Here is a 13,284-nt window from a genome sequence, read left to right on the forward strand (position 1 = left end):
CAATTTTTATTGCTTCTCACTGCATGCACTATACATATTATAGAAAGTTTAAAAAATACAGATAAGAAAAAAAGTCTATGTTATCCAGACTAGATTATCCAGATTTGGCAAAAAGACTAGGTTATCCAGATTTAGCAAATAAAAACACAGAATTAGGAAATAAAAACTTTGCAAATAACAAAACGATGTTTTTAGTATAAGTATGTCCCAAATATTGCCTGAGATATTCTAAAATATTATTCATTGTTTACCTGAAATTCAAATTTAATTTGATATTCTTTATTTTACCTGTAAATCCCACTTATGAGCCTTCTATCTTGAGATAATCTCTTTTAATCTCTTGGCATAGATTCTTATAGCTATTTATACACACCACACAAACACTATATATATATATATATGTAAACTATAAAGTGATATATATATATGTATATATATATCACTTTGTAGTTTACAAATTATTTACAACCAAGAATTTTATTGGAGATCCTGTGAGTTTAAATTGACTCCCATTTTATAGATGAAGAAAGTGAGGCTTAGAAGGAATTAACTAAAGAATAATTTAGCGATGGTGGGGTGGAGGCCCTAGAATCTAACATAGGACATAATTGCTTAGGAAATAGTTTCTTCTTTCCAAGCCCAGATGCCTTGTTCTTCATTTCACACTAGAGCTTCACAATTAAATTTCAGGCCCAGCCATCTCAATTAATGATGCAGCTCAATCACCATGCCAACCATTTGGCAGTGGTGATCAGGAAGGGATATGAACATGGTCAGGATGATTAATTTTGCCCCATAATTGCCCCGATTCCATGGCAAATTAATGATGGATGCTTTCAATTCTCGTGCAGTTCAGCAAGAGGTTCGAAATGATACAATTTTGAAGAAAGCACAAGTTTTATTTTGAAAATGAACTTTGTACCACAATAATGAATTTTACTTACAATTTTCCAATGTATTATGTCAGTAAAAACACTGCTTTAAAAAAGAATGCAGAGGTGATAAACATCACAGTGGTCTCCCGTCCTACATCACTAGCCTTTTCATGACACTTGGAATAATCCTGGGGCTTTGGTTAGGTCAACATCAGGGACATTTTAGCAACTCAATTTTTCTAAGCCTTCTTTTTCAGTCTTGAAGATAAGTGTTGCCTCCTTAGACTACATCTTACTGCATGGAGTAAAATGAGACAAAATTAATACAAATTTGATATCAATTTTTAAATGTGTTTCCAGTTTCATGGAAATATAATTGACATAACACTGTCTTAGTTTAAGGAGTACAGCATAATGATTTGATATATGTTGGGAAATGATCACCACAATAAGTTTAGTTAACATTTATTACCATACATAGCTACAATTTTTCTGATGTGTGTGTTGAGAACTTTCAAGATTTACTTACTTAGCAACTTTCAAATATACAATACAGTATTGTTATCTGTACTCACCATGCCATATGTTACATCCCAGGACTTATTTATTTGATAACTGGAGGCTTATACCTTCGGATCACCTTCACCCAGTTTCCTCACACCCTGCCCAGCCCCCAATCACTAGTCTGTTCTCTGAACATTATCATAGAGCCTCCTTAGCTTTTGGTTGTGTCTCAAACCTTTGTGATTGTCCAAGCAGCTTGCTTTGTTCTTAGTGGCTCCCGGTAGTTGATGATGTGCTGAGACCTGTCGGTGTCAGTGTCCCAAAGGGGAGGAGGAACTCAGGCAGCACCTAGGTGAAGGCTGGTTGGAAGCCTGATTTTCAGACAGCAGCTTTTAAAGTTTGTAAAAATACCTCTTTGGGGGGTGGAACATTGAGAGATGGGTGTTCCTGTCCGTCCTCTCTGCACTGAGCTCTGGCAGAATAACCGATTAAGAATTGTTTCTCTGTTTGCTAGCCCTGTTGGACCCACGAACTCAAGCCCCACTGGCCACCAGAGCCAGGCTGTCAAGGGTGTGTCCCTTGGGTGGCAGCTGCAAAGACCAGGCATCAGACATGTGCACAAGCTCTTTCCAGGGAGACACCAGTGAGCTGGAGCATAAGAGAGACTGTGTGAATGTAGTATCCTTGAGTCTCTTGGGTCTCAGAAGAGGATCACACACATTCTGGTTAAATTAGAAACCTGACCTTCAGGCTGCAGCTTTTAAGATATGCAAATGTCTCTTTTAAGGAAAAACTGGGGGATGGGCCTGTCTGACTGCTGCCTCTGCTCAGAGCCTTGGAGGAATAACCACCACAAGTTTTTGCTGCCATTCAGAACTGTTTCTTTGTTTACTATAGTCTTATGGATCTTTCAGAGTTAGAGTTTTGGGGTCCCATCCCTCAGGTCAAAGTCTTAAATGTTGGGACAGTAGATATGGGTTCAAACCCTTTACTCCTCAGGGAAGAGCTGGGACTTGTGAGTTCCCTCCTGATTGTATGTTGCTCTTCTGGGGTGGGGTGGTGCAGTTTATGGTAAGACTGCCTCAGCCTTTCCTATGTGTTCTGATACCGTTTTTTCCTCCTTTGCCTGTTATGTAGGAGTTGCTCAGCTAGTTTCTGTATTTCTTTCGGAGGAAATTGTCTATGTGTAGCTGTAGATTGGTGTGTTCCATGAGAGGAAGTGAGTTCGGGAGCCTGCTATGTCACCCGCCATTCTTGGATGGAAATACTGATTTTGTTTTTTTTAATAAGAAATTCACATATTATTTTGGTCAATGAATTAACTTGTTTTAGATGAATGGGAAGAAATAAAGTATATTGTGAGTATTTTGTTCTATTTAGTTGTAGCTAAGATTCACCAAATGTCTTAAGACAAAGAGTTTTAATTAAAGAAATGAATGGGCAGGAGTCTGCCTTCTCAGCTTAAAAGTATTTACTATTTATGAGGTTGGGATTCCCTTGTATTCATTGAGTAAAAGACATGACTTCTGTATTAAGCAATACTCTTTAATGTAGTCCTTAGAGTACTGACATGAGCTATACAAATGCATGCCTTTTGGTAATGTTCAATTTTCTTCACTTTCTCCTCCTCGCTTTTTATAGTATGGGTGTGCTAGGCTTTGGGGATAGAAAGATGAAAAAGATATGCCTTAAGGAAAGTGTGCTCAAGTCGGGCCGACTGACATCTGAACAAGTAATTAAAAGAACATGATACATGGTGGAATGGTAATAGGCACGAGGTGCAGAAGGAATCCAAACAAAGGAGACCGACTCTATCTGGGGGAGAGTGTGTGAGGAAAGTTGTGCAGAGGGAAAACTTTACATCATCAGGCTGTTGAAGGATTAATGGGAGTTCACCAGGGAAGAAGGTGGGAAAGGGCATTCTAGGCCTAGAAACAGCAAATACAAAGGCATGGTTATTTGGAGACGTACAGTGTATTTGGTATTCCAGCAATGTAAATTCCAAAATGGTGAATTATACCAGAGACATACCACGTTTCCTCGAAAATAAAACCTAGCCGGACAATCAGCTCTAATGCGTCTTTTGGAGCAAAAATTAATATAAAACCCGGTCTTGTATAATATAATTAATATAATATAATATAATATAATACCAGGTCTTATGTTAATTTTGGCTCCAAAAGGCTCATTAAAGCTGACGGTTTGGCTAGGTCTTATTTTCAGGGAAACATGGTAGGTGAGTAATGTCATGAAGTGCTTTATGTACTGTGCTAAGGAGTTCAGAGTTGACACTATTAGTATTGGAGACCCATTAAAAGATCTTAATTGATGATTTGGTTAATTAGCATTTTATAAAGATCTATCTGGTGGTGATATGGCAGGTAAATGGAGAGAAACTGAGTGGGGCTGGTTAGGGAGCTGCCGCACTCATCCACATCATGAGTAAGGTTGAAGGTCTACACTAAAGAGCCTGGAGGGGAGGGTTAAAGTGAGATGGATGTAACAGAGGTTTAAGAAGCAAAAATCAGTATATCTTGGACGTGTTGTGTTGAAGGAAAAGAAGAAGTCTAGGGTTTTCAGCATGAGTGACTTGGTGAATGGCAGGGCTACGAAGCGAGACAGTAAAAAAAAAAAAGAAGGAATGTGATGTCATAATTTACACTAAGGAGCTATGGACTGAGCTTGGAAGAGCTAATGAGTAGTATTTTAGAAATAAGAAGTATGAGATACCGATGGAACACTATGTAGAGATATCCCCCAAGGAGTTAGATTTATGTGATTGGAGTTCAGGGTAAAAGTCAGAGATGTATACATAAATCTGGGACTCACCATTAAAGCTATGGATAAGTTTGCCCAAGAGTGAGAAGAAAAAGGGCAGAGGTTGCAATTTTGGGAAGCTCCAATATTCATGATGTAAACAGAGAAAGGCTAACAAGGAATGATCAGAGAGAGGAGAATTAGAAGAGTGTGCTGCCAGTGTTTCCATCTACCTGTCCACCCGCCACGTCACCTACCTACCCACCCATCCAGTCAGCAGAAATTCATTTATTGAGAACTTGGGACGTAATGGGGACAGGGACAATGATACGTACCGAGGAATCACAGAGACGGAAAAGATGTGATTTTCACTCTTAAAGTGTTCCCAATCTAGTATGTTTTAGGGAGGGAATAGGTTAAATCATGTTCATAAAAAAAAAAAAAAAAAAAAGGAAAAAGAAAGAGAAGAAGGAAGAGGAGCAGTACAGAAAGGGAGAGATCAATTTTATTTGATTTCACTCATTTCAATTTTCATCCATTTTGACTGTACTTCAACTATATGTCCTAGAGGATTTTGATATTTACATCAGAATTTGAAAGAAACCTACCTCAAAAATTGTTTTTGACATGAAAAGTCAGGATATTTTATATGATATGAGAGTAGAGATGCCAGACCATTCTTTGTATCATTAAAAAGAAAAATGAAGTAGTAGTATTCATTGTCTGAAATTTAAATGGAAAATAGAATGAGCAAATATGTTTTAATGTAAATTTTTTACCGGAGTCAGGCCAACTGGACTTTACCACCATCAAAGGACACTTTTACTGTTGACACTTTTAGTGCTTAAACAGCTCAGTTATGCTTCTTCAGAAATATACGCACATAGCCATCAACTGGAAAGCCGCTTTCTGGAAATGTAGTACTATGTGGAGAAATTATTCATAGAACTTTTTTTCAAATCTCTTCCATAGATGCCCTGTAATGGAGTCAGTCTTCCTTGAAAGATCTTAGGCTTCAAACCAGAACAGAGCTCCTGCTATGAAATCAGCTTCCATGGAATGATCAAGCCTCATAAAAGTCACTGAGACTGGGTAGACGTTTCCAAAACCAGCGCAGAATTGAAGTTTCATAAGATTGTTTTAAAGACACAGGTGCAAATGCCTGTGCTTGCAGAAATAGAGCATTATAGAGAAAAACACTTTGAAAGAATGGTCACCCAACATCTCCTTTTCTCTCTTTACCTCATGAGCAACGAACTAGCTCATTGTCTACTTGGTTCTTAAACATTTCCACTGACGGCAATTCTGAAGTCTGCCAAGTGAGGTTCATTGAGGAGTATTTCTGAAATCTGGTGGGTGACTTTGTCCTGGAATTCTTGGCCCATCAGCCTTTCAACTTATTTGTTCTCTTTCTTTGTTTATATAATTCAATAATATCTTTATTCACATTGAGTCAGGTTATTACATTGACTTTGTGACCAAATCGAATGAAATAAAATACACTATGTGCTCATAATGCATTAATTTAGCTTTCCCTAGTTTTCAATTCCACAAAGATATGCTTTGATTTCCTATTTATTAGGGAGATATAATAGGAAGAGCTAGTGATTTTAGCCATCTTGCGAAGTCTAATATAAACATATTGGTATCATCATAGATATATTTAAGTAGAAAATATTGTATTGCTTCTAGTTGCTTCCCCAGATCATCCTGGAAAGCTTTGTGTTGACAATATAATTTAGCTGGTTTTTGAAATATTGCCACCTGGCTTTCCACTCCATGCTGTTTCATTTTGTGTTAAACGTGTCTTCAATAATGAGCTAATGTGTACCCTTCTTTGATAATATTTGCTTAAACACTTTTACCTGTTCATTTGTTTTTTTAAGAGGAAATATTTTCACAGTGATTCTGAAAATACTTGGGAAAAATTCTTAACTGTGACTCGTGCTGATAGAGCCAACTAGAAAAAAAAGAACTTATTTTAAAAATTGGGGCTCTAGCTCTGTTTTTCATATAGTAATAAATATTGCTGAATAGGTATAAAGCTCTACAGTGTATTCAGGGATGATAATTAAACTGTTTATCAAACAGAAAGGCAAGAGTATTGCCCAGCAGGAGTGGGCAGTGGCCTTAGGTGAGGGGCCGGGTCCTGAGGCCTCCTGGTACAGGTGGTAAACCTTTCGATGCTGGGTTATGGATTAGGCAGGGGGCTAGTATGGGGCCACGGCTGCAGGGGGCACTAGAAGACTTAGGACAGCTGGCATATACCAGCCACATATCAGTAGTTTAATATTGTAATAGCCAGTACTGCTGGATCAAGTCATCCTGGCTTGGCTCAGCCGCAGGTGTATCAAAGATAGTATGTTACATTTTTATTGGACAGTTGGTGGAAATGGAGGCCTCAGTGGTGTAATATCACATCCGGTTCTTCCAAGCTGCTGGTCTGTCAGTCTGGGTTTTCATGAGGTTGTGGGTGAGGCCACGAGGAGACTCAGAGTGGTGTCCCTACAGTTCTTGGGTCTTGTCCCCTAGACAGAAGGTGGCCTGAAATGCATGGGGTCATCCACCTGGGTAAGAACCAGGTGTTTGTCTTACCCACTGTTGTATCCCAAGCACTTAGACTTCCTTGATGCTTGACAACAAATGAATGAATGATTAGAAGTGAATTCAGGTTTCAAGATGTAGGTTTTACTTTCATTCAGGTATGGTGAGACCAACAAATTAGGAGATGATTGCTATTGAAAAGATTGAAAAGATAGTTTATTAGTCACAGTTCTGAAGAGAAGGGGGCATGTCACTCCATAGAGGGGCCACATAGGGTCAGTCAGGAGGGAGTGAGGGGAAAACGTGGGCAAGAGCCTTTATTTTGGTTTCTGTGGCAAAGAACAAGCAAGGCAGGGAAACAGCCTTAGGATTGGCTAGTTTGAATAACTTCAGTGGGCTCTGGGGTGTAGTGTCTGGTACCTGGCACTGGAGTGATTAGAGCAGGTGGAGAGTATACCTGAGTGTAAGCTGCAATAGAGCAGGTGATGGGTGTATGAATTTTGGGCAGCTTAGTTAGCATATGACAGGCGCACTCACAGCCTAGTCATTTACTGTCTCTAGAAATTGGCTAGCCCTGGGAGGGGCCGTCTCTCGAAGATCACCAGGGTCTCTGCTGTCAAACTATCAGAAATACTGAATATAAAAAAGCATGATTAATACACTGACCACCCTTGGGGAATGGTACAAATATCCCCTTTATTCTTAAAAGTCTGATGTAGGCAAACAGAGATATTTTCTTTCTCTTTGCTTCCACATTTCTTTTTTACACCTGTGGGTACTTGTAACATCGCATTTAATGGTAATGATTATAGCTAAGATTCATTAAACCCTTCCTATGTGTTTAGCACTATCCTAAGAACTTTACATGCGTCAACCCAATGAGTGTCCACAATCTCACATGCAGTATGTGTAGTTTTTATTCTCATACATGAGGAAGTAGGAGTCTTGAGAAATTACATAACTTAATCAAGGTCACACAGGGTTAGAATGCGATGCTCTTATTTATTCTCTGTGCTATACTCCGTCTCCCAGTCATTGTATCCCAGTTACTTGCTTCTGAGTCTGTTGATGCAGCTGGTTTCAGCAGCTCAAAGTGTTGGACAATTCTTCTCACCTGTGTATATCCAGTCTGCCTCAGAAAGCAGGCACCATATAAACCTTTACGGAATCAATACGTAAAGCTTCCATAACCCTTTCTCTTTAATCTGAGCAGGCTGATGAGCAGCCCACTGTCTAGCGATGGTAGAGGAGCTGTCCTAGGGGAAGAAGATCTGTTTTATGGCTTCCTGTTCTTTATTTGACATTCGCTGAGAATGAGAACTTGGACAGAAAGAAATGTATGACTCTGCAAATGGTTATTTCTGTTTTGTGGCATTTATGCCTTACTTAATCTGGGTTCCACAGATGCTTGCTTTGTAGGACATGGCCTTTAGAAAGAAGCATGTGATGTGTCCTTGGGAAAATCAAGTGAATGTGCAGAATGCGTTCTAACCTAGGACTCTTAACGGGAGGGACAGAGCTATTGCACTTGTCATATGGTGGCTTTCCTGATTGTCTCCTCTGCTTTCTCGTTCTCCCAGCTTGCCACCAATCCTGTTTCGGGTGTGCAGGGAAGAGCCCTCATAATTGCACAGCCTGCCGGCTTTCCCATGTGCTGTTGGATGGGCAATGCCTCTTCCAGTGCCCAGATGGACACTTTAACCAGGAAGGCAGTTGTACAGGTGAGTCTGTAACATGCTGGAACATATTCCCTATGCCCATATTTTGTCTTCATAATGCAGCCAGACACTGTAATTAGAAATCTTGTCATACCAGGGGACTAAGGTTGGGCTGTAAATCCTTGTTTTGAACTTGTAGGAGTAAGAACAAGAGAAATTCTCTTCTTCTAATAAGGAAGCATGAAAGAAGTGAAAAATGAGAAGCAGCTTTACCCTATGCTTACAACGAGGGATGGATTTGATGGTAGTCATCAAGGAGACAAAGTACATAGGTTCCGATGCATTTGTGTAGGATCAGTCAGTGTTTCGCGTGACTTCTGCAGTTCTCTGCCCCACTTTCCCTGGCTACAGCCTAATAAAGGAAAGGAGAGAGAGGTATTTTTTTTTTTGACAGGTCAGTCCAATATGTTTTTAAGAGCAGTTTTATATCTTCCAGTGACTGGGGTCCTAGAAATTACTAGTTGAGATTAGTGCAGGGTTTTATTGGAATTGACAAAATACTGAAATCTAAGCATCTTATTGTAGCACTGTTTTCTTGTATCTACAGGAAAAAAAAAGACAAAACACATTTTATCATGATTACTATTTTATTTTTCAAAATAGACTCTTGAGGCCATCTTATAGGAAAAAGCCCAATCTTATAAAATTGTATGACCTGTATTTCTAGAGTCAGAAAATGTGTAGTAAATTTATAAAATATTTTTAAAATAAATTTATGTAATACTTGTTAGATTCATCTAGCCTCAAACTCCAAAAAGGAAATTTAATGTGAACACAGATTTAGACAATTGAAGATCAATATAATATTTCTTCTGGAATTTTCTTTTTCCAAATACCTTTTTAATCTCTCTAGGCCCCTGCGGGGTTGCTTTCCTTTACACATTCTGTTTAGCTCAGGGAGGTTTTCCTGGTTTCTTTGTCATTGGAGTTAAAACTGTTGTCTGTCCGTATGAGCTTTCAACCTAGCCCAGTTGGTTTACGTGTGTGTGTGTAAAATTGTTTGAGGGAGAAAAGTCTGAGTAGCACCAACTCTCCTCTGTCTATGCCTTTGCCTGCTCGAAGCCAGAAAACGGATGGTACCACAAATGGCAGGGCAACCAGGTCACTGGAAATATTCTGGCAGGGAGGAGAAAAAGAGGTGAGAGTCATCCTGAGAATGCGAGTATCTTTTGGATGGGTGTTTTCAAAGTTAAGGGCCTCAGGAATGTAGAAAAGGTGATAGTAAATGCTCGCCTCCTAATCAGTAGTTCATTTTCTTGCTTGCTTGCTATTTTTATATATATATATATATATATATATAACTCCTTATCTTCTCTTGGCCTCTTGCCAGAAGTAGTGAGACGCAGTTGACTTTACTCGAAATCTGTGTCTTTGCTTTCCTCCAGCTCTGTGCCAGAAGGGAATTCTTTGTCATCAGTTCCAGCAAGTTCTACCCAGCTCCTGCCCTTCACCTCCCCTCCTCTTGGAATCAGACATGCTTAGGCTGCCTCGTCCTTGGCAGTGACATCCTTGCATCTCCTCCTTCCATCCACTTGCTCCCGCTGCCTGCCCTGGCAGTACAAATGCAGCCGCAGCTGCAACCCGCTTTCAGTCTTTGCCATCCTTATCTTTATTGCCCTCACCTACTGTGAGTCACTTGTTATTTTTCCAATGGAGTGCCTCTTGTAAATTTGGTGGTTTTTCTGGCCAAAACATAGTTTTATCATAATTTTGTCTGAGGAATTGAACTTCAAATACAGCTCATGATAACCTCCAGAAAGAAGACATTTTCTGTTCTTTGCATGTTAATTAAGTATTGCTACTAAAACAGGCATCGCATTGCGGCATCAGACTCTAGTTTAATGGCCCTTGCTGTGTAAGGTTCCCCCCTTTGCCTGCCAGGAATTTCTGAGGAGCGAAATGTCTCCCTCTTCTCTCTGCCTTGCTTGCTCTCTTTAAATCGTGGTATTTTAGGGAGGGGAAGTCTTACCACTCACTTTTCTGTTTTTGTCCCTTTGATCTGACTTCGGGTTTACATGGATGGGGATGGTGATGCTGGACCTTCTGGAATATGCAGTCAATCACTCTGATTTTTATGGTTCTAGATTCCATGTTCTGTTCACAGATGGCATTTTCATTGACACCCAAAAATGCATTCTCTTGGTCAGGCCTAAGCATGTGCCAAGCTTGCTTGGGAATCTTCAAAAGATGAGTAGTGTTTGAATTCTACTCTTAATGCAATCTGTGGAGTGCACTAAATACTTGATGTATTTACATGCTGAATTGCTAATTCCAATCCTGGTTCTTGTTTTACCCCCTAGAATGCCACCCCACCTGTAGGCAGTGCCATGGCCCATCGGAATATGATTGCATCTCCTGTCACCCTCATGTCACTCTTACTGGTGGGAAGTGCAGAACCAGCTGTAAAGAAGAGCAGTTCCTCAACCTTGTGGGGTACTGTACTGGTGAGTGAAACTTCCTTCAGAGTCACAGAACCACTGGCCAAAACCAGGGGTTCTTCATACCAGGCTTAAGAAGGCTCTTGTACTTGTCCTTTGACAGCAAATTAAGAGCTCTTTTGGGGAGACATTTGTTTGTTGTCTGGGAACTCACTCCACTGCCTCCTATGAAACATGTTGTAAATGTTTGTGTATTTAAATGGAATTTTCCAATAACACTTTTTCAATTTCTGAACAAACTTAGAACTTCCTGTTAATGAAGATCGGAGTCATGGTAATAGAACCTCATATGCACGTGACACTCTTCAGCTTAAGATAGCGAAATGTATTTCCCAATCTCTCCAAAGACTGTCTCCCTGTTGTCTCATCATTCCATGCCCTTTGCTGTAGAGACCCTTGGCCATCAGCTCCAGCCACAAACATTGAGGGAGATTAACCCCAAAGTAAATCAGTTGCCCCAGGAGTTGGAATTTTTCCTCCTCATTTTAGAACTCAAATCTCAAAAAGAAATAAATTAGGAAAGCAGCATGGCATTTGGATAATGATGAAGGAGCCATACTGCATTTGGGGTCATCCAACCATTCATCCAGCAGATATCTTAGGGTGTCTACTAATGGTCGGGTGTTCGGAACACACACACACATACACACAACTGAATAAGACAAACACTGTCCTCAAAGAGCTTATTATCTGGAGAGAGGATTTTACAGGCTAGTGGGTTATTATACATTTCTTGATCTACTTTTCCCAATTTAGAAGAACCATGAAGGGATTTGCTTGTAGCAGCCATCCGTCACAGCTCTGAAGGGCTTGCCTGGAAGGCATTCTGGGTTGTCACTGGGCAAGTGGGAAGGTGAGAAAGCTAGGATCTGGTTGGATGCATGCTGGAGGGGTTGGCCTGTCTGTATGGCTTGTCCCTGCACAGGGAGGAGGTGTGGCCAACTGTTTAGATCATAGTATGAATAGGCACATTCAGTCTGGAACAGCATTGATGTTTCAGTTATCAAGTTTGGTGTTTGTGTGTGGTCGGGGGGCGGGAAGGAAGGTCAGCAAATCAATGGCAGTGCTCAAGTACAGCTGGTGATCCCTTCTGTTTTGCACATGACCTTAGCTAAAGACTAGACACTGAGTTCCAAGGTCTGTACCCTAGGAAGACTAAACTGTCAAGAGCAGGGCAAAAGCCAAAACAATGCTGGAATTCAGGGCAAAAACCAGTTGTAGAGACTGCATACATTTTAGGGGCAATTAAAAGTGGAAGCCCAGACAGCCTAGGCTTGACACTGATGAGATACCCCACCAACTCTAGGGTATGAGCCTATTGCCAGTACTGCTAGTTGTAGTCATGACTGACTTGGGAAGAAGGCAAATGGGAGGCATTAGTGCCCACCCTTGGAGAGGATTCTGGGGATGGCAGAGGCTGACTGTTCCAGTCATTTGTAAACTTGAGTTCAGGTACTGATTCTTACTTTAGGATATGGAGGAACAGCTCCCGTGAGAACTAAGAGGCCCCTGACATGGTTACACACATTAGTGGCTATTTACTCTACTGAGCACAAGGCACTGAGTTGCTGTTTGAGAGGACCCAGGGACGAGCGAAGGAGATGAACCAGACACAGTGCAATTAACAAAGAGTACAAAGCAACTTATAGATGGTAACACCAAATGGCAGTAAGTGTGGTAAGAGTTCAGAGGAGGGCTAAGTAAAAGAAATGGAAGGCGTTGTGGAGCAGGTAGAACATAAAGTTCTTCCTGAAGAATACACAGATAGAGGTAGGTCAGACGGGCTTTCTGGGTGTGGTTCTCCCAGGAAACAGACCCAGAGGATGGAGCATGTGGGCTGGGCCATTCACAGCCAGTGAGGGGTCCAATCTGGCTGAAGAACGTGGCTTATATTGAGACACAGTAAACAAAGCAGTTGGAAAATTGAAATTGCAACCAGGGTATAGAAAACTCAAAGTCTCAGGCCAAAACGTTTGGATGGAGTTTTGTGGGCAATATAGTATAGCAATGAGAGTTTTGGAGACGACTGTGATGTGACTGAGGATGTAGTATGGGCAGGAAATGTGCAAACTGTGTGGGAGATGGACGGGAGCAAGGAGAGATAAGAGAGAGCAGTGAGAAGGCTGGACCTTCTGATGGCTTTTCTATTGCCAAGTTGTTCTGCATTAAAAATTTTATGCTGGGGGAAATTTGTTTAAATAAATGTTTATATAAGGAGATGGAAAATTGTAATTTTAATGTGCTCTGTTCTCTCCAATGTCCAGAGTCCTCTTTGAAAGTAAATTAGGTGATTAGGAGTGTATTAATTTTTTAAGGCTGATAGGGAACCATTAGAATAAAGAATCATGGGACTACACTAAATGACTTTGGAAGTCCCTAGTCCTAGAAGAGCAGGTCCCACTAAAATGAACTGCAAGGGACAAACCCTAGCTGTCCTGGTAATTAGGT

At 40.6% G+C, this 13,284-nt stretch overlaps 1 protein-coding gene across 1 annotated transcript in view; it reads left to right on the top strand.

The window, feature by feature from the left end:
- FRAS1 (Fraser extracellular matrix complex subunit 1) overlaps positions 1-13,284 on the top strand; it is a 421,740-nt gene that overhangs the window by 228,988 nt on the left and 179,468 nt on the right. Inside the window, exons 19-20 of the mRNA XM_033106538.1 lie at positions 8,261-8,401; positions 10,699-10,842. Coding sequence (XP_032962429.1) covers positions 8,261-8,401; positions 10,699-10,842 — 285 coding nt within the window. The remainder of the gene's footprint in view (positions 1-8,260; positions 8,402-10,698; positions 10,843-13,284) is intronic.

The sequence above is a fragment of the Rhinolophus ferrumequinum genome, chromosome 5, assembly GCF_004115265.2.
Source record: "Rhinolophus ferrumequinum isolate MPI-CBG mRhiFer1 chromosome 5, mRhiFer1_v1.p, whole genome shotgun sequence".
NCBI lineage: Eukaryota > Metazoa > Chordata > Mammalia > Chiroptera > Rhinolophidae > Rhinolophus > Rhinolophus ferrumequinum.